Source organism: Notechis scutatus, chromosome 1 (assembly GCF_049901735.1).
Source record: "Notechis scutatus isolate UNSWTSFEM ecotype Mainland chromosome 1, rNotScu1.2, whole genome shotgun sequence".
Lineage (NCBI taxonomy): Eukaryota > Metazoa > Chordata > Lepidosauria > Squamata > Elapidae > Notechis > Notechis scutatus.
Genome location: NC_142009.1, coordinates 200,899,774 through 200,921,964, shown reverse-complemented (window position 1 = coordinate 200,921,964; position 22,191 = coordinate 200,899,774). Strand labels below are relative to the sequence as shown.

The 22,191-nt window shown below is 37.6% G+C and overlaps 1 protein-coding gene across 50 annotated transcripts in view; it reads right to left on the bottom strand.

Moving 5' to 3' along the window:
• NEB (nebulin) overlaps window positions 1-21,552 on the bottom strand; it is a 235,737-nt gene extending 214,185 nt beyond the window's left edge. For all 50 annotated transcript variants that reach the window (XM_087949995.1, XM_087949996.1, XM_087949997.1 and 47 more), the window contains exons 1-12: window positions 21,414-21,552; window positions 20,573-20,674; window positions 19,276-19,339; window positions 13,995-14,033; window positions 11,286-11,585; window positions 9,991-10,098; window positions 8,681-8,785; window positions 6,205-6,309; window positions 5,998-6,102; window positions 3,781-3,885; window positions 1,445-1,546; window positions 1,202-1,309 (exon numbers count right to left, since the gene is read on the bottom strand). In XM_087949995.1, the coding sequence (XP_087806121.1) occupies window positions 1,202-1,309; window positions 1,445-1,546; window positions 3,781-3,885; window positions 5,998-6,102; window positions 6,205-6,309; window positions 8,681-8,785; window positions 9,991-10,098; window positions 11,286-11,585; window positions 13,995-14,033; window positions 19,276-19,311 (1,113 nt within the window). In that variant the 5' untranslated portion in view covers window positions 19,312-19,339; window positions 20,573-20,674; window positions 21,414-21,552. The remainder of the gene's footprint in view (window positions 1-1,201; window positions 1,310-1,444; window positions 1,547-3,780; window positions 3,886-5,997; window positions 6,103-6,204; window positions 6,310-8,680; window positions 8,786-9,990; window positions 10,099-11,285; window positions 11,586-13,994; window positions 14,034-19,275; window positions 19,340-20,572; window positions 20,675-21,413) is intronic.
• Window positions 21,553-22,191: the final 639 nt, after the last annotated feature.

Genomic DNA, 22,191 nt, shown 5'->3' with positions numbered 1-22,191 from the left:
AGTAAACACTCAAAGATGAAATGATGAACATTGCGTTCTCAACAGCTAGGATCCAAAACTATGTTTTAGCACAGTTATACTGTTGGGACACATATACACACATGTGGGCACAACACATGCACACACACACACACACCCCAACAGAAATGAGGGAGGCAATTTTCATCATTTTCCATATGGTCTCCTTTGCCTCCCAGAAAAATAGGATTGTGACTAAGGGGAAACATGAATCAATGAAAGTTCTCTCTTCCACCAACAAAAGTTTCCATTGGATCACCAACTTAAGCGACAAAGGAATTCAATTTTTGCAGAACTCCCTTGTTAAGCTCAAACACATTTTCTTGAACAATGCCAAGACCTAACAGATGCATCCAAGTCTAACTTAATAGTGCTTCACATAAAATTTTCCTTGACCACCAAGATGAGATGAGAGACTGCACAGTATATATGGAATACCAGCTGTATAAATGAGCAGAATATTCCCTGATCAGTAAATTCCATCAGAGTGGAATAGACTGGGTCAAAAAGAGCATGATGCCAGCTGTAACCACATGAACAAAGCCTTTTTTGTACATGTGTCAATGTCACAAGCAAACAGGGGCTTTGTTCATCTGGTTGCAACAGCCATCTTCACTTCTTGACCCCTCCAGCAAACATCCCTATGTGTGACACACTTTCAATTTACACAGAAATGCCTTCGTTTCAATTCAACCCATGTGAGATGACCAAAAGCTTTGAACTACTCCTGTTTTGGATGGGATTTTATTACCTTTATTGTCAGAGTACAACATGTGTGCAATAAGATTGGCTGAGCCTCCCTTCATGCACCCAACTCACGGTGAGGACAGAAGTCCCTAACCCAGTCCCAATATTATTACACTATGTGACCTTGTTGCACAATGTGCCGGCCCTGCAAGTCTATCATACTATGTTGACATTAAGTTATTTTCCATTCAGAAGTCTGACAGCCCACGGGTAGAAACTGTTCTTCAGCCTGTTGATGTGGCTGACTATGCTTCTCTATCTCCTACCAGATGGTAGGAGAGTGAAGAAGTGCTGACTGGGATGTGAGTTGTCCCTGAGAATTTTCTTTGTATGTAAACTGAAATATCAGAAGATTCCAAGCACATTATGGGCAAGGCCATCTCCTGATTTTCCCAATGGACTCGATGTAAACACATAGCTAAACTTATTGTCATACCTTACTGGCAGCATTTCCAGCACGCTTATTAACTGCATACTCTGGTGTTTCTGTCTGCATGAAATAAATATTGTCTTTCTTCGATTCCCAGTCTTCCTGGTATTTTCTCTGCAAAGAGCAGAAAGTGCAAGAATGTACAGCTCAAAATTGGAATTTTATTACAAAGGCAGTCAATCAATATAAAATAGGGGGAGGGAGAAAGTGGGGGGGAGAAGCAAACACAAAATGGCATTTTGATATTACTGGGCTCAAGTTGTCAGAGTTCATTTTGGCGATTACGACATCATAGCATGGTGTTTGGCTCCATTTGCCCTTCTTCTTTTTATAGTCTTCATGATAATTGTGCTACAACAAAAAAGAGAAAAATATTGGACTGTAGATAAACTACTTTAGAAAAAGAAATATATTCTTAAAGTAGGTTTGCTTTCCAGCTACAGATGAGCTATTGCATAATAGTAACTAACTATAACTTTTTTGGACTGTTCTGTCTTAGGGATGGTTTGAATAAAACATAATTGTTCTATAGCTTTCCAAAATCTTCTCAGAAGAATGGAATGGAATGGAATGGAATGGAATGGAATGGAATGGAATAGAATAGAATAGAATAGAATAGAATAGAATAGAATAGAATAGGAATATTTTATTTGACCAAGTATGATTTGACACAGAAGAAATTTGTCTCCAGTGCAGAAGGTCTCAGTGTATCCATTATGGAAATCTTCCTGGAGAAGTCAGTCTGGTACCTATCCTGCTTGCTTCTGATGCCAAATATAACTAATGTGGAGGGAAGGGTCACATTGCATTCCATTAAAGATATAGCACTGAATTTAGTAAGTTTAAATTTATGGTTGGATAATAAATTATGAACACATTAATAATCAATAAAATCTAATGATATATATATATAAATATCAAGTTTATGAGTCATGCTTCATGAATCTCATCCATTGTGCTAAATGCCTGTTTCTCTCCCGTTGTTGTTTTTTTAATCTTATCAGGCATTATTTTACATGGAATCAGAAAAGGTAATCTAAAATTAGAAAGGGAGATTTATTTTGGCTTCACCAAAACAATGGGTCTTTAGAGGCTCTTTCTATACATGAATTACTCTACAAACACAAACAATAATTACTCAAAATGTGCCAGGAGAAATTTCAACAATTAAAAGTACAAGAAATACCTTCACCATACCTAGTCCAAAGTATAAAGGCCACTCAAAAAAAACATGAATGTTGCCCTATTAAACAAACCTAAATTAAGATATATAAAAAGGTGGAACTATAAAGTAGTTGCCAGGGACAGTGGGCTAGAAACACCATTCTTGGTTTGCCACAGTAGAAAGAATAGTCTGTGGAATCTGAGGCAGCTTCATATTTGGTATTATCTGGACTACGTAGATATTCTCATAAATGATACAGTACATAATTCTACTGTAGGTCAGCCCCATAGCAACTCCACAGCAAGGAATTGATATCTCAATACTCTAATTGCAATTGACTATACTAATAGGATCTTGTGATGTTCTGATTGTGATGTTCCTCCTCCTCCTCCTCCTCCTCCTCCTCCTCCTCCATGAATTAGGGAGTTATCTCCTTGAGTTGCATCCAAATGTTATCTTGCTTTTCTGGACTTAAATATATTTCAGCTCCTCTTGCTTCTATAATAATGCTTGCATTTTCCATTAAGGTCAACTTCCTTACTCTCTACAATGCTGGAAGTCTCTGCTTTGGCCATCCAACCAATTCTAACCTCCAGCCAATCTGTAAATCATTGCAAGATTGTGAGACTGCTTGCAGGATTGCCTCTTTCTGTAAAGTCTACACACACCCTTACAATCTTACTTAGGTCCTGGCACATTTATATTTCAGTTATTGGCCTCAAATCATTAAACAGCTTCCTGTTGGAACTTAGGTAGCATAAATTTATTTATTTATTTATTATAAAATGTATCTCTCTCATCTCCTTGATAAATCAACTCAATCCTTACTATGGTTTAAGAGGAAGCTTAAAACAACTCTAAATTGGATTCTATTCTATTCAAAACTTTGAAAGCTTCCTAGAGACATTAAAAAGGGAATGAGTAATCTATCAACAATAAGCAATGTATTGGTTGATAATCTTTATGTTAAAACAGGTAGAATGGGAAGAAGCATTATTGCAGAATGATTGGGATGGCAAGGGTCAAGATCACTGGCACATGCAAGGCTCAAAAACCAACCATTGTGTCAACGCTGGTGACCTCAGCTGTTTTTTTGGCTTAGCTGAGGCACGGCAATCCGCTCTGCCGTGTGAATCAGCTGAGCTAAAAAGCAAGGGAATACAGGAGAGGCAATGGCGTGGGTGGGTGAGTGGGGGCAGCGAGAGGTGGTATTTGCTGGTTCTCCAAACTACTCAAAGTTTCTACTATCGGTACACCAGAACCAGTCCGAACCGGCTGAATACCACCTCTGGTCAAGATTCACCTGTAAAGGGCACTGATATTTTCCCCTCCTTGTAAGATACTTTACAGATCCTTAATTACTGTCTTGCTCCCAACTCAGGTGAATATATTATAATGAATTCTGTCACAAAATACTCACATCACTGAGCTGTCGAGTAACTTTCTTGGCAAGCTCCACATCAAGTGGGTCAGGCAGAGACGTGTATTTCGATTTCCGCTCATCGTGGCCTTTTTTGTAAACAATCTGAAATCGTCAGGAAAAGAAGAGGGCTGATTATTTAAACAAGCATATTTATTCTTGCAACCTGTCTAAATAGGAGTTAATTTTCATGGAAGCAAAATATGCCTCTGTTAATTTAGCATAGTTATTTTAGGATTTTATACCAGGAATAGAACAAGATAATCAGAGGAAGCAATTGTTCAATTTGCTTGGCTTTCGGCATGCTAGGTGGTAAAATTTGCTCTTTACTACAACAAATTAGCCATCTTTATAGAAGTTAATAAATTAAGAGTTGGTGTGGAAAGTTTCTGCTGCACCATTTATTTTAATGGGCTATTTATTTTAATGGCTCATGTTGGGAATATATACTTTCCAAAATGGGAACATTCTTGCCTTCATTCCTTCAAATAAGACTCAGTTCTTAGTAACTATATTCTTCCAATTTTCTTGGCAGAATAGAAAAATGACTTGCTGTCATCTTCATTCCAGTTTTTTTTTTTTTACTTTTGTCTAACCTACAGTTCTGGAATGTCCTTGTAGGTTCCCATTCAAGTCTTAACTCAGGTTCAGCTCCGCTAGGCTTTTGAGATCAGCCAATGTCAACTAAGTGCTTCCAGAGACTTTTTCTCTATCACCTTCAATGCACTGTCCATCCCATTCCAGTGCCTCCTCTATTGCTGTGACCGTGCCAAAGGGCAAGACAATGTGCTACATATAGCCTTCTATTTCATTCTTGCAAAAGCCCTTTCAAGATTGGTCAGCTTCTAAACATTGCTTACCCACTAAACAACATACTGATGCAAATCTAGATTCTTCTAATCCAGGGGTTCCCAACCTGGGGTGCTTGATATTCCAGGGGGTGCGAGAAAAGTCCAGGTAAATAATAGGATATTGGCTATATGTTGGCATTTTTATTTTCTTTTGCAATGGATTAACTTAACTGAGCAAAATATAAATTTCAGGGGGTGCGAGGTTCGAGTGAAATTTCTTTAGGGGTGCGGGGTGAAAAAAAGGTTGGGAACCACTGTTCTAATCCATCACTCTTAGATGCCCTTTCCCAAATGTCTATGGAAATTCTCAATCATCCAGGTCATGGTTGTCCCAAATGTGCTTTCCCAAAAAGCAACTGGAGTTTCATGGTGTCATGCCCCTGTTGGAATCTGATTCTGAGGGGGAAGTCGAGCTGCTGACAGGGAGTGGGAGTGTGGCTCCAGTGGCTGTGGAAGAAACTGGGGATGGGCACAGTCCGGCTGGGCATTCAGAGGAAGTCCCAGGGCCACCCTTTCTTCACCTAGGGCACGCAGGGAAGAACGGAAAATGGAACAACATGAGTTATGTGGTTTATGGGGGAGGAAAGGGCCCTGATCCCCTTCATTAGCTGCAGCACAGCAAAGTTGCTGGAAGCAAAGTGTGTATTATCTCTGTTTGTCGAGGCTTATCTGGGTTCTGGCATCCTCCTAACTGTGTGTGTTTCGCTATCTTTTGGAAGTCTGCAATTCCTTATCCTGCCCTGTCTCGTTAATTGCTGCAGCATGGTTTGTGTTGGTTTTTATTTATAATCTATATTTATTTTGGGTTCGGACTGAATTTCTTCCCTTTAAAGACTATTCTTGGGAGAGTTTTTCTCCAGCCGATGATAACTGGACATTGGGGGCCAAGTTGGAGGTATTAAAGGGACTTTACCTACTTTTGTGACTTTGTTGCTTTTGTGCCACGCCCCGGGTCATCACACTTGGTTTTCATTGAAAATGTTTTGCTTCTTCTCAGTGGGTTTTCAAATTTTTTCCTACTAGTTCTATGAAAGCATGCTTTGCAAGTTCACTCAGAAACCGGCCTCTGTGTCAGCGCTAGTGAGATGAGCTGTTTTTTAGCTCAGCTGAGGCCCGGCAATCCGCTCTGCCATGTGAATCAGCTGAACTAAAAAAACAAGGAAATATAGGTCAGGAAAGGGCCGAGAGCGCATGGGTGGGCCCAGCCAGAGGTGGTATTTGCCAGTTCTCCGAACTACTCAAAATTTCCGCTACTGGTATGTCAGAATCGGTCAGAATGGCTGAATACAACCTCTGCTTCTTCTTGGATGAGAAACAAAACATTTTAAAGGAAAAACCAAGAATTTTCTCTTTCCCTGTTACTTACATCACTGAGGGCCTTTTGTGCCTTTGCAACTCTCCTAAGTTCAGGACTGTCATCATAAGGATAGAAGAGGGACTTGTCTGCTTCCCACTCTTCAGTGTAAGGTTTCTGAGGGAAAAGTAACCATAAAACTCATTAGGCCCAGGCTGGAAAGAAGCACAAGTTACATAAGAAAGGATAACAAATTCTTCTAACCAGAAGTACACCTACCTTACTGAATAAGGCTGTATTTTTTATGGCATGAACAAGCTCAGGAGCATCAGGAGGAAGCAAGTACTTTTCCTTGTTTTCTTCCCAGTTCTGTTTGTATAAAACCTATAATGATAAAAACAAAAAAATACCACATTGGCTAAAGGAACTGTAAAGAAACTCCTTTTTAAGTCTGATTCTTCATAAAGTCCAACAATAATCGAATTCACTTGCCAGGATAGTTGCCAATCCCTCTCAATGTTCCTTTACATCTTTTATACATAATTGCCTAGCCTTGATTCTTCAAAATTACTGTTTAAAAGCACAGAACAAAGTCAAATTTCTACTATGTTAAGCTGTTCTGTGAAGGTAGGCAGCCTCAAAAGGTGATTTATTGTATTCATTCACCTAAGTGAATAAATGAGAATTTGCTAAAAAGACATTTTGTTCTTTTTAAATAATTTCTCCAGTAATAAACAGAGGAGTCATATCTCCAGTGCCCAATCTAATAACCAAAGTTGTTGATTGTGTCCTTGCTTCATTTTGTAGGACAATGGAAGAATGTTTTGGTCACAATAGCTGATACTAACAGTTTAGCGCCAATCCAGAAAGACAGGAAGCGACTATACTGAGACAAACATTTCAAGACAATCCCTTGTGTGAAACGTGTGGTTTATGTTATCTAGAATAGGGAGGATCAGCACCAGAGGTGGTATTCAGCAGGTTCTGACCAGTTCTGGAAAACCAGTAGCAGAAATTTGGAGTAGTCTGGAGAACCGGCAAATACCACCTCTGATTGGAGATTTTACAGTATCCTTCCCCTGCCATGCCCACCAAGCCACACCCACAGAACCAGTAGTAAAAGAAATTGAATCCCACCACTGATCAGTACAGGTATTATCATAGTCTACCTATAGCTTGGATATATCAGGCAAATTCCTTCAAAATTAAGCTGCATCGTGGTAAAATTGCAGTTTCAAGGAGAAATAGAAGTCTCGGCAACCTTTTTGAGACCTCTTGGTAACTGATTAAGGAGAGTTTACACATATTTCACTGTCTGGGTAAATATTTATTGGGGATTGAGGAGAATAAGGTATTATTTTATATTTCAAGCATTAAACTGAAATAGGCAATGTGACTTACACTGTATCACCTGAAAAACTGAACATCTGAATGTGATGTTGTCGATGACTCCAAACAAACCAGTTTTGCCTAACCCAATATTTTCTGGGTGCATCGGCTTTCAATTTCTATCCTTCCTGATTCAAAAGCCATAATGATTGCAAATCATGGAACTGTAATCCAAAGTCCCCAGAGAGCTCCAGTTTGGAAAAATCTGATATATATTGCCTATATTTTCATATATATTTCCATTTATTCACACAATACTATTATGTCTTTCTAGGAAGACAAACAGCTGACTGGGAGTGTGACTCCATTGGCTATGGAGAAAACTGGGGAAGGGCAAAGTCCAGCTGGGCGGAGCAGGGGAGAGGCAGAATAAGGGAGAGGGAGTTCAGAGGAGGACCCAGGCCCACCCCCTCTTCATCCTAGGGCACACAGGGAGGAATGGAGAAGAGAGCAACATAGCTTGCGTGGCATACAGGGGAGGAAAGGGCCCTCATTCCCTTCATTAGCCACACCTGGGAATGAGAGTTTAAAAGAAATGCATGCTGAGTGCGGCAGCTGCTGGGAGAAAACATGAGTTTATCTTGTGTTGACTTTGCTTATCTGTGCCCCTGGCATCTTCCCAACCATGTTGAGTTATTGCTGTGCCTTCACGTCTGGACTTCTTGCTCCTGCCCTGTCGGACTAATTACCTCATTTTGCCTTGTTTGGACTTATAGTTACAGTTTTTGTTGACCACATTTTGGACTTGATTCTCTGCAGCCAAAGGCTGTTCCTGGTAGAGTTTTTCTCCAGCCAGAAGGTAACCAGGAGATTGGGGGCGAAGTTGGAGCTAATAAAGGGACTGCTACTGATTATCTGACTGTATTGTTTGTGCCACGCCCCGGGTCATCACAATGTGGAAGGAAAAGTTGTGAAAAGGCATTCCACCCATCACAGGGATAGTCATTGTTTAGTGACCACAATTGGGACTAGCACCTCAGTCATTAAGCAAAGCAGTTGCTAAATGAAACCACAATTATGATTATAATCTTATTTCAGATTTCCTTTCCTTTACATAGCTGCAAAGGTCACAAAGAGAAGATTGGTCATAAAGTTTTTTTTTCATCACTATCATAACTGCAATGGTTGCTAAAAGAAGCAGTCAGTGAATGAGGATTATCTTTATAACTCACGAGAAATGCATAAACTTCTATTCTATTGGAAAGTTGGATGACAAGTAATAAAACACATATATTGTTGATGTGTAATAACAGGTTCTTCTCATAATTTTTCCAAAAACAAACCATTTGAGCTGCATAAGCACCACTTAAGGGTTTTTGGTTTTTTTTACAAATCTCAATAATTTCTACATCACAGGATAACTTACCTTGCTGACTTGCTGAGAAACTTTCTTTGCATGCTCAATGTCTCTTGCTTTCTCATCAAGGTGGCAATCGGTTCTAGCTGCCTCCCCAGCCATGCGATACTTAACCTACAGAAAATACATATAGGCTACAGCAGGGGTTTCAACCTTTTTATATCTACTGCCCACTTTTGTATCTCTGTTAGTAGTAAAATTTTCTAACCGCCCACCGGTTCCACAGTAATGGTGATTAGGGGACCAAACCCCTACCGCCCACCATGAAAACTGGAACGCCCACTAGTGGGCGGTAGGGACCAGGTTGACTACCACTGGGCTGCAGTATAGAAAACTTAAAGTTTAGAATAATAGAGTTGGAAGGGACCTTGAAGGTCTTCTAGTCCAACCCTCTGCTAACAGTGAGGTTAACAGTGCATCAATCAAACAGGAGGTAAGGAAGTAGGGGAACTCAGGCACCACACAGGCTATGTAGAAAGTAAATTAACACAAGGTCAGTCAAAAAGGACTCAAATGTCTACACACCAATGCCATAAACGGGGTGAATTAGAAATTCAGGTAAATGAGGGCGGATATGATATTGTTGCCATTACGGAAACTTGGTGGGATGAAACCCACAAATGGAACATACAGCTAGAACTCATTACAACTGTAGTAAACCATTGCTTTGCAAACAGAAAATGGAGCCAAAGCAAACTGAAATTAAGTTAGCATGTAATTAATGTGATTTCTTCAAATTTATTTAGCATACATTTAAAATGAAAACAGTGCTAGCTTTTGGGAAAACTCTTGGAGGCCATGTCAGAGGGTTTGGGGATGATTGGCAGTGTTCTTATGCTGAGACAATCCATAAAAGCCAGCTGTCAGGTGTGAAGAAGCAAGACCACATGTTAAGTTCCAGTCAAGCTAATTTATTACTCATGCTATACACAGGAATTTAGTCAACTAACAGCCAGCACTAAATTGGTGCTAGATAAGAGCCAACAGAGGGGCTGGACTTGGATTGCTTGACTCCAAACTGATTCCTCTCTTGACTCTCCCACCCGGGCTCTGCCTCCTCTTCTCTTACACCAGCAGCTTTCATGCCTGTAGTATTTTTCAGATAGTCAAGAACTGTAATTTTAACCTGCAAGTATGTGGTAAGAAGTCTCAAATTTCTAGCTTCAAGCAGAGTCTGCAGTTTCCTTGGCCAAGGATTTAGCAGTATTCATATCCTAAAGTTCCAGACTGGCTTACTGTAATATCATGAGTTGACTTGCTGTCCTGACTAGAATTAAAACAGTATTACCTAGTCATGGTTTCTTCTTCCTCATCCTTACCTCACTGAGCTGGTCCTGGACTTTTTTGATTCTCCGATGTAGGGGAGTATCAGTTGTTATTCCAGATGGTTTTCCTTTTTCTTTTTCAAATTTTTCCTTGTACTTTTTCTGGGAGCAGAGAAGACAGCAAAATGTAGATCTATTTTTAGCATGTTGAAGTGTTATGGTTAAGAGTCCCTGTGGAAATGCCTTGCGCTTAAAGCTTTAATGTATTTCTATAGGTGGGCGCATCCGAATTAAATAAACTCTTTTGATTTCAAATCCCACAGTTCCTTACTATTTGCCAAAAAGGCTTAACTACAGGTAGTCCTCGACTTACAACAGTTCATTTAGTGACATTTGAAGTTACAACGGCACTGAAGAAAACTGACTTATGACCGTTTCACACTTATGACACACACTTATCGCATCCCCATGGTCATGTGATCAAATCTCAGAGGCTTGGCAACTGACACATATTTATGGTCATTTCAGTGTCCTGGGGTCATGTGATCCCTTTTGCAACCTTCTGACAAGCAAGGTCAATGGGGAAGCCAGATTCACTTAGCAACCGTGTCACTAATTTAACAATTGCAGTGATTCACTTAGCAACTGTGGCAAGAAAGGTTAAAAAATGGGGCAAAATTCACTTAACAAATGTCTCAGCCCAATTGTGGTCGTATGTCAAGGACTACCTGTAATAGGAAATAGACTCCATAAGATCTGGGGGCATCAAGTTGGTATGTGAGTAGAGGGGGGTGTATCTGCAGGCATGCATACAAACGCAGATATATCCCCATGCATAATTAGATGAAAGTTTGATTTATATATAAATTGCATAATGTTCTGATTAAGAGACATTTTTTTCCTCCAGATTTATGGCCCTACAGATCATCTTTGGCTCCCTCTGAATGTACCGTATTTATGCTCTGAGTACAAAACACTTGCACACATCCACAGGGAGGGAGGGAGAGAGAGAGACAGTTTAAAGAGATATAGATGAGGTGAATTAGGTTATTTCATTTAGCCACAGAAATTACGGTCTGAATAAGGAAAGGCTATAAATTTGAACTTTTTCATATTATTCTAAATATTAAACTGGGATGACCCTAAGCTTTGATACTTTCTGACTAGCTTATTCTAGAGACCGGGATTTCCAGCTCCCCCTTGTGCTATAGTAATTGATAGCTATTATCAATTTCTGATACATTGAAAAAGTAACATGTATAAAATAAATCTTTTTAAAAATTGACTGAAACTCACTAAAGTAGGATTAAACAGCTTTGAATTTGAAAAGATATAAATGTCTGACTTACATCGCTGAAGAGCTTTTGCATTTTTGAACTGTGATCCAAGTAAGGTGTCCGAAACTTAGATGTGTCCACTTTTTTCCGTACAACTTTTTTTCTGACAGGATGGGAGGCCTTGTGAGAAGTGTCTATGGCTTCCGGAGGTTGTGTTGTACTATCCAAAGTATGTGTTGTGGTTGTGGCTGTTTCATAAGTATGCGTTCTTGTTGCTGAAGGATGTCTGCTTGTTTCTGAAGTCTGTTTTGTTGTTACTGTGTACGGTGCGGAGCCAGTGCTGTATGTGGTCGTTGTGATCTCAGTAGTCATCTAGAAACGTGGAAAGGTGTTTCAAATTTATCTCCCGACTCAGTTTCAGAGCCTTTTTAGTTGATATTTGTAGAGTTATAATTGACTATATTCCTGATAATCTTTTGAAAATCAGCGCAACTGCGATACAGATACACTTCGTTGAGAACCAGTCTTTGACAATTTCCAAAGAATTTTCAAAATTAGTAATCTAGCCACCACAATAGATTATATGAATGTTTTATTTAGATAGTTTTTTTTTTACCATATGTCATTTCATATGGCTGTGTAATGTATAAAATTACAAATTTGAACTGAGTTTTCACCTATCCTCAAGATAAATAGTGAAGGCAGAAAATTCCCAAGATTAGACCTCTGGACAGGGAATAATGGAATAGTTGTAGAGACTATGCAAAGAATCGTTCATACAGTGATCTATATGACTACTACATGAGAGTAGTCATATATGACTACTACATGATAGTAGTCATATAGCTACCGTATTATATTCAATAGTATTATATCCTGATATTCTTGAATTCAGGAAGGTCCTTTTGACATGTTACATCTATTTTTCTGAATTGAATCAACCATGAATTTTGTTTAAAAAAACAAAAACAAAAGACATATAACTTTCTCCCTAGTCCCCAGTCAAGTTTCCCTTCAATTTGAAAAGTGCTTTATAATGTGCACGTATCATTCAATTTATTCCTATAAAATGAAATATTTGTTTTCTAAATAAAGGAATTGTCTTATTCAACCAAGTCTTTTGGATTTTACAAGGATTTTCCTCACCATCGTTCTCACTTATAGCAGTTTGAATTTTGACAATATATATATGGAAACAGACAAATTCCCCCTTTGCTTTAACCTCATTCGATATTAGTGAGATTATTCCAAAATGTATAAGAGAATTAATCTATGAAAATAATAAGCCTTTTTTTTATATTTTCTGAATATATGCTCAAAGGTTATTTTATGAACTATTCCCCTAAAGTGAGATACACACAAATAAACCACATAAATTCAGAATCATATAACTGTATTTCTCCATCAACACAAAAATTAATGTTCTTAATGAAGAAATAACTTTGTCCTATCTGTCCTGCACCAGCCTGTAATAATAATAATCTGTAATCTAATCTGTAAGATTCTAGGATCCTCTTAAGTAATTCTGAAGTCTGGAAAAGGTAGCCAGGGATTGTGCTTCTAATATTTACAGTCATGCTGATATCATAAACAATGCTAGACTTCTAATTAAAAAAGTATATTAAAAGAATTGTCAGGAGGAATAAACAACAAATGTTTAGAGTAAAATAATGTTACAGTATTTATCTTCAGGTTGTTCATGACATTTATGAAAACATAACCCTGAGAAGAAAAGTCTTGTTTCAAAGATGAACACAATGAACAATGTATGAATAAGTTATGCAACTTGAACAAGAAACAAAAACAAGAAAACAACATTGGACATTCCAAAGTGAATTTACATCAGACAAATGAATGGAAACACACTAACAGAAGTTTGCAGGAAGAAATATTCTGTAGATACACATTTACTCTCTTCTTCGCTGAGTTGTCAAATTTCCCCTTCCATTAAGTAACCTCTAAGAATTAGTGTTTTCCCCTTTGTTTTCTGGTAGATGGCCAAGATTTCCAGAGCAGAGATATATATCTATACATTTTAGACCAATCATACCATTCAAGCCAATCAAAAATTACTCATCCATTTCACTAGGATGCAGGCATCACTATACATCTGCATCTCCCAAAAGAAAATAAAGTGTTTTTAAAACATCTCAGCTAGTATTTTACAAACCATTGAGCATATGGACAAGGAAAAAAGTTCAGTGTAATTAAAGCCTGCTGCAAATTAAGGTACATAAAGGTAGAAGTGAACAATTATACATTAACTAAAACAAGTCTCCAACTCTTGTTGGAGGAAAAAAATTTGGATTTTCATTTATTTGTCTTTTCTCCTACACTCCCCCAAAAAAAAAAAAAAAAGAATATAGGAATCATGCAGGCAGAAAGTCACTTAACTTATTAACCCAAACTACATTTTTCTCTACTGGGGAATCAGAGCCTCACCTGAGTTAAAAAAGATTATTCCATTCATGTAGAGTAGGCATAAGTGCAGGTATTATCATCTATTGCACCTCCTAACCACAAAATTTATATGCCTGGCCCTTACCATCAAAAAGTTGCCCATCATTGCATTAGTAAAAGACACTCAGAGCAGGATCATTACTCTGTTATATAAGTTGTTGGTTGACTTTTTCTTCCCAGAGGTTATTATTAGATTACTCAACTATGTAAAAAAAAATCTATTAAATTATTTTATATTCTACACATACACACAAAATGCTTAAAAAAAAAACATTAAATTCCACAAAATCAGACATTTGTGCATAAAACAGATGCTTTTACCTCGCCTGGTTCACCCTCGACCTCCTCTTCTATGTAGTACTATAAACGAAGAAGAAACCTCATTATTTTTCCCACGGTCATTCATAAAAACGTGTGTTTCTCTTGAGGCAAAGAACAAAATCTCAGTCTGAAGAATGAAGTGATTAATAAGGATGTTTCATGGAAAGTGCTCAAAGATTTAGCTGCTGGTAAGATCCACGGGCATTTTGTTCCATGAACACCAGTGGATTTGTGGCTGCCAATTGCTCATAATACTTAAAACTGTTTAAAAAGTGACTTTTTCTTGTATCATTAAAAAATTAGCTTTTAAAATGTGGTATTAGATCCAGTTCAAGAATTCCAAGACTTCACATCTCCTGCTTGCACTTAAGGAATTTTGGACACCCATTGACTTGTTCAGATATCTTTTAAAAGTCATGACTGAATGGCAAGCAAACAGGATACATGAGTTCACCAGATCATTAGCCATAACCTGAAATCATGATCAAGCACCACCCTTTCATTGTATGTACTATTTCGGGTATTAAGGAAAGGGAGAGATAATCCAAAAGATAATTCAAATACCAATGCAGAAAGCAGTTAAACCTACAATATTTCCAAAGTGATACATCTGCAACTCTCACTGACAATCTTGCATTTAATTGTTTTCTTGTGAAAATGGCATTGTAAGAGAACTAAGCAACTCTGCAACAGGAAAAAGATTTTATTCATCTGTGAATCCTTTTAAAAGGAAATATTGAATGTCCTAGGAACATTTGTCATGGACTATTCATTTAAGTTTGCTCTTGTAAAAGAAAGGTTTTCATAAAATGGCAAATGAATTGTCAAAACATGATCATAGTTTACTAGAATGACAGTTACACATTACAAAAATTTTTAAATATATTTCTTAATTAGGGCTGTGCAAAGCTGCAGTGAGATTATTCGAATGGATGACTCAAATTTTATTTGAAATAATTCAAGCCAGAACTGAAGCATAGCCAATACTCTTACAGAAGTTCTCTTTGATCTCTCAGGACTGTTTATGCTTCAGGGTGAATTATCATATTTAATTTCAAAGGAAGAAGGCATTGAATTTCAGAAGAAACCGTGCCTGAACAAGAATTACTGGACAAAAAAAAAAATCTTATCAGCAATCTAAAACAACCCTTTCTCTGAAGGGGGAGAAAAACCTCTCTGATAGTTCTGCACAATATATGTGACTGACCAAATGGAATACAAGCTATCAGTCACCTGTATCCAATCTCCTACAAGCCACAAGGAATTGAATATCTTGATTTTTCTGTCTGCCTGCTATATTTGATAAGCTGATTTTATTTTTATTAACACAACTGACATAAGTATACTGTGCATATCTATAGGTCTTACTCGTGGATACTAACTCACATTTAATAGACTATATTATATTAGACTAGCTCGATATCCATGCTTTACTATGAAACTATGTGGTTGGGCTTAGTTTTGGGGGAGAAAAATAAGGGGGGGGAATTCTGCCTCTGCCTACCAGTATCCATCAGTATTCATCTGGCTAGTGTCCTGTCAGTGTGTGAGAGAGTTGAGGCTGTTTGGAAACTGAAACAGTATTTGCTGTGTGAAGCAAGGAGACAGCAAGGAGCCTGGGCATGGCTTAGCTTAACTGGTCTGTACTAAAGCTGCTTGGTGCTGTGAAACTGTAACTGAAACTCCTCTCCTCTGCTTGTGTTTTGCATTTGGAACAGATTTCTTTTCAGGTGGGGAGGGGGAGTAGAACTCCTTAGCATCAGAGAGTGTTAATAATAATATATGAAATACTAATGCTCTAATGGTCATTTCGAAAAATCCTTTCTTAGTGAGCACCTAGAAACGAAGAGGAACTTATGCGCCAAATTTCAAGTTTGTAGGCTTTACGATTCTGGAGATTTTGTGATGATGCGTGCGTGGTATTTCACTTTTATATATAGAGATTATATCTTACAACTGCTGTGTTTTTTCCTTCTAGGCTATTTTCATGTTTTGAATTGGGTCTTGTTACTACTAAGAGAGAGAGAGGAAGAAGTTGCTATTGTATCAAGGCTGAACTACTGTTTCTCAGTATCTTAACTAAGATAAAGTTCAATATCATGACTGAACTCAAATTCCACAAAAAGGACTCCAATGCCTATGGAACAATCCAGCTCCCAGAAAAGTACAAACGAAATTCATTTCCCTTGATCTTCCAAAGAAAGCAGGACAGAGGTATAAGAAACAAAGAACCAAGATGTGGAAGACAATTGTAAAGAGGGATTGATGACTGCAGTGTTTTAAGAAGATTTTTTAAAGTCCACTTGATCACCTCAAATCAATATGCTGATTTCAACACAGGAAAGAAAGTGGTATTATCATCCTTCAAGATACATAATGAAACGAACAGTGTCTGAAATATTCTCTTGTTCATGAAGAAGCCAAGAAAGAATTCAGTTGCAGCTTGTTTATGTGGATTTTATACTCTCTTTTGGAACTATTGCCTACAAATTTCATCAAATTTAAGCAGGTGTTCAGGGCAAATCTAATAGAAATGAATGTACTAAGACCAGCTATGTCAATAAAATGTTTCTTCAAATCAGCTAACCTAAAAAAATGGGACAAATCATTTTGCTAATAAGACGCCATTCATTTTACGTTACACCAGCACAAACTCTTGTGAAAAGCTCTCAGCAATATTGGAATGTTAATAGTACCGGTAAAAATATATTAGACTAATTTCATAGGAGGACCTTCTTAAATATGAGTCAGGGTAAGTAAAGAAGAAGCAGAAATGTTGAAATGGCCCAGAATGATCTTTAATAATAAGAATGAACTTGCATCGTTATTAGAAATGTCCCTGCTTTAATATTAAAGATAGTGCCAAATTATTTCCCCAAACTCTTTTTCACTAATACTATAGCAACCGCTAATTTTAGCCTAACTTTGCCGAGCATCAAATCAAGCTTTAAATTAGCAAAATATTCAAAGTGCATTTTACTTTAAAACAGCATTCATCACCATAAGAGCAAGCTTAATTCACCAAAAATTATTTAATGCATTTGGTTAGAATTATTTCTCCGGTATATTGAAAAGTCTTGAAAAATGGAGATGTAGAAGATGCTAATGCCGTCCATGTAGGACCCAATATAATTTATTTCCATGTCTTTCTTTTACTGTTTGACCTTATTAGATTCATTTTATTGATCGGCCTAGACTTTTAAGCATGTATTCCACCAATAAATTCTACTGGATTTCATGTATTTTTGGTATTAAAAGATTTATCGTGCTCAATTTAATAGGATCTAAAACATTGATTAAATTCTCAGACTTAGTGCATTAAGGTTCCTCTCCATTTCCATGAATCACATTAACAAGAAGCCTCCAAAGATACTGGCACCCTTCAACGGAGCCTGATTCACTGCCACTCTTTGCAGATGATTTATACTTCTCCAGATAACTTTGTCAAGGTACTGTTTATTTCAAGCTTTACATATAATTGGCTCTTTTTATGAGAAGAATATCAAGAGATAATGGTCCTCCTGCTTTTTTCTTCACTGTGCACCACTTAGCCTGGTGCTTGTACAACTAACAGCATGCATATCCCTGCTAAAGCACTACCACAAATAAAGGAAAATCCCAAATGTGCTTTTTCAAAAGGCAATTGGACTTTGTTTTTCCTTGAAGATATTTCTCTTCTCATCCAAAAAGCTTCTTCGGTTCTGACAACCAATTCCAGTTCTGACTTCTTGGATGAGAAGCGAAATGTCCAAGGAAAAACAAAGTCCAGTCACCTTTTGAAAAAACAGCTTTGGGACAACCATGACATGAATGACTGAGAATCTCCATAGATGAAAAGGAAAATTTAAGAAAATTTTGGGGAGGAGAAGGAAGAGAATGTGTGCATTCATTTGCCTTTATAAATGAATTGCTATTTCTGTTTATTAATTCCATGTCAGATTACATACATACAAATGTACATCTGTGTGTCTCTGTGTTTATGTGTGTATGTTAGAGAGAAAGAATATTACCCCAGCATGGAAGAAACATGAAAGGACCATTTTTTTCTCTCACATGGCTTACTGACCAACTTAAAATTGGCAATCTGGCTATCACGCCAAGCAAAAACAGAGCCTTCTTCTCACCTAAGTATTCTGCATTAAAAAGTCCAAATCAAAATGAAAAGCATAAGCTACTTTTAAGAGGACTCTACTGCATGCCCTTTAAAATACAAATTTATCTCTTCAGAAATAAATACTTATTTTGCTTTCTAATACGTTGCACGTTTAATTCTGGTTCGCACAAAATTAAAGCATGAGGGCAAAAGATGAGCGGAAAAAAACCAGGAAGATGATTCTGGAAAAAGTCATCTTGTTTAACAGTAAAATTAGAAACAATTGCAGCCTTTTTTTTAAACCTGCTACAAACATCCCAAGAGACAAGAGTTTTGAAAAAGACAGACATCTGAAGAGACAATGCAACAATATAAAACTGAAATGATAATATGAAAGATAAAACCACTATTAGTCTTCTAAGAGACAGACAATGATAAGACAATGGGCATGGCTATCAGACATACATGAGATGGGAAGAAGAAGGAAGAAAGAGAAGAGGGGAGAAGAGAGGAGGAAGAAGAGGAGGAGGAGAAGATTTTTGTAATAAAAGTTAAAAACATTTCCTTAATTCTGGATGCTGGTCATCAGAAATATTGAAGAGTTTTACTCTAGTAGGATGAATGTGCAACACATTCAATTTGATAATCAATGTGCATCTGGAATTACAACCCAAGACTTGCAAAAGCTGCACAGAGAACTGGCATGGTAAAATGGAACCCGGCAAGGAAATGTATCCATGATTTTTCACACAGGTCCTATGTAGGCCAGTAAGTTGTTGCTAGATAGAATTACGGGCATTTTAAATGCACATATGAATGTTAACATTATTAGCATCATTTATGCTGTATTTTTCTATATATATATATATATATATATATATTTTAAAAGGGAAAAGGCTTAATCTGCAGGAAGATGAGGAAAGAAAGGGCATCACTGGGCATTACTGTCATCATGCACTCTTACAACCTCACGTCCTAGGCCTTCCCTTGGAGTATCCAACAGCTGCTGGAGGCCATTTAGAATATATCAATTTCTATAACTGTCCGGTCACCAGCTCTGAATTTGGAGACACACTCACTTCTGAAGCAGCCATCTCAAGTTCCTGACCTGCCATTATTTGCTGTTTCTTCGAAATAATGAACTCATCTGCATAGCTTAAGGCAGTAAATCAAACATTTAAGTCTTACCTCCACAACCTCATCGTAATCGTCTTCATCTGCCATCTTTGCAGAAAGCCCGTCCACCTACTCACTGGTAACAATGCAAGTCAGATAAATAAATATCAGCATGATGAAGTCAATGTTGCTCACTTATCAAAGCTAGTATCTCTATGTACTATGAACATATGGTAAGAATGCGTCTGCACACGCAGAGACAGACAGAAAGGCATACACACAGAGAGAGTGAGATAGGCAGACAGACATGCATCCGTAGTTTGTTCAACAATATAGGCTAAATATTTAATATTTATAAAGATTAATATTTAGAAAATATTGTTCAGAAAACTTCAAAATATTAATAAACCAAGAACATTATCAAACCTTTCATCTTTCTAAAAATATATTAAAGGGATACCATTTATCTTGAGATGTTTAGCATCAGATTGCTATTATCCCTTCATAACTTGTATTTCTTTCCAATATCTCATACACAGAGGAAAAAGCCAGTTTCTTATTGTGGAGACATTGGCCTCCTTCCATGTTTTAGCCAGTAACATTTTTTTTGCAAAAAAAAAACCAACTACAACCAAATTGCACTGTTATTTTCCTTTATGAGCATAAATATAGCAATTCTGCTTAATAGAATTGCTTAGGATGCAGACAAGGAACAAACATAGATTATCATATCTACCAACTCTCTTGAGTGATGTACTTGAAATGAAAAATTAGATATCATAAAATCTCTTCCTAGCTCAACAGAGTATGTTAAATGGAATATATAACAATCCTGAGGCTGTGCATTGTGCACTGAGAATTCATGCAAAAACATTTGCAGGGAGACGAATAATTGACAATTCTCAGCCAGCACCAAAACCAAAGCCAGCCAACCAAAATTAATGGTGCCCCATTAATATTTCTTGAATGGACATTCACTTACAGTTTTGATTGTGAACTGCAACTAGAAGATCCTAAATATGTTTTCCAGCAGCTATAAATTAATCCTTAGGATAAGGATTGAGCCAACGTGGTACCATAGAACAATAGCATTGCAATGAGGTACGCTGGCTAGGGCAGGGACAAAAAGCTGAAGAAATTTCCACTTTAATTGTGTTACAGACGAAAAGCAGCTTGCTAGGTCATTTCCATGAAAGCTTTCCTAACCTAGAAATTTAGTTGAGCTTTCCCCCCCTTGTTTTTCAGATCCTGCCACAATACCTGCAGGCCAAGGTAACATTACTCTATATAAGCTAATAAACTTGGGGTCTTACTTATACAACAGTAAACAACCACAAACATTAAGTCATACAAATGTTGTTCAAATGACCTTAACTTAATGAAGTTAATTTCTCTCGTCCCACCATTTATCTGCAGGGATGCTCTCTTGCTTTGCTTCTGGGGTGCTTGATGTATTTCTCCAACTTCAGTCCTAGAAAAGATCCAAGACTCTGGTTATTCAGAGGGCAGAAAAGCGATGAATGAATGAATGCCTTGGAATGAATTAATGCACTGGAATGAGCCTGCTGTGAGAGATTGCAGGTGCCTCTTTTCTGGTGCAGGGAAGATGAAGGGTTAGAACAGCTGCTTCCTAGTACAAAAATATTTGCCCTGTAAGCCAATACGCCAGAGTGATTGCCTGGTTTTGTCTAGTTAGCTGAACTGCCATTCCTTCTGAGGCAAGCAGCACTCCAGTGCTGTAGGTTAAATATAGGCCCTTCAAATGCTGCCTTTTCCTAGTGCCAATTCTGTTCAATCAAGGTGATACATTAAAAAAAAAAAATCAAAGGATAAAATATTTGTTTCACCAAGGGAATAGGACAAGTCCTAAAGGAGAGAGAAAGAGAGACTTCCAGAGAGCTTAGCCAAAGGAGCCATTGATCTCCATGTGCAAAATGTTTCCAAAGAACAGAGGCAAACTCTCATCTGCTTTTAAAGCCTCATCAAACTCAGGACTGATCTCTTCCCAAGCGGGATTACTTTGATGCTGAAAAAAAAGTGTGTTAACATTTGTAAAATAGTAAAAAATAAAAAAAAATCCCCTAGGGCATAAAGTCTGCAAACAAACAGACAAACAAAAGCAACCGCAAACAATCATTTGGTAGAAAGAAAAACCCAACCTGTCTTTCTTTAAAAAAAAAAAAAAAAAAAAGTAAAAGGCGCAAGCTTACCCGTTATATTTAAATAAATTTCCTTAGGAGCAAAGCCTCTCTGACTGTCCTCCCTCCTGAGACAAGCTGGGCAAAGGCAATGTTAGTCTGATGCATCAGCTCCTAAACCATCATGTGGTCGGGGGGAGCCAATCAGGTTAGGCGTGCTCAAGTTTCAGATACTAAATATACATAGTGACCCTTTGGAGGACCACCTGTTCGGTAAACCCTCCAAGCAAAGGAAAGTAGCTCATACAAATCATTGCTTTGGTTTTGTTTTTTTTAAACTCAATCAAAACACAGCAGGAGCATCAGACCCTTAGAAATGGTTCAACTGTTACTCACAAAGACTTGTGGAATATAAACCACTATTAAGGGTTGTTCATTACAATGAAGTTCAAGACAATAAGCTAATGGAAGGACTTTTTTTTCCATCCCACTCTCCCAGAAGATCTATGGTTTTTGAACTTGAGATGATTTACCATAGTCTTTCATCAAAGACAGGGAAGATAACAGTTTAGATCAGGGGTGTCCAGTCTTGACAACCTTAAGACCTGTAGACTTCAACTCCTAGAACTCACCATGCTGGGCTGGGGAATTCTGGGAGTTGAAGTTCACCAGTCTTAAAATTGCCAAGTTTGAAGACCCTTGCTTTAGATAATCAGGAGTGAGGTATTGATGTCTTTTCTCTATCCAATTCTTCCAATTCTTCTTGTTCTCACATCTTTTAGAATTGGAACATAGGTTGTAGATTCAAAGTGGAAGACCAAAGTGGTTTCTATGTTCTATGTTATAGCAT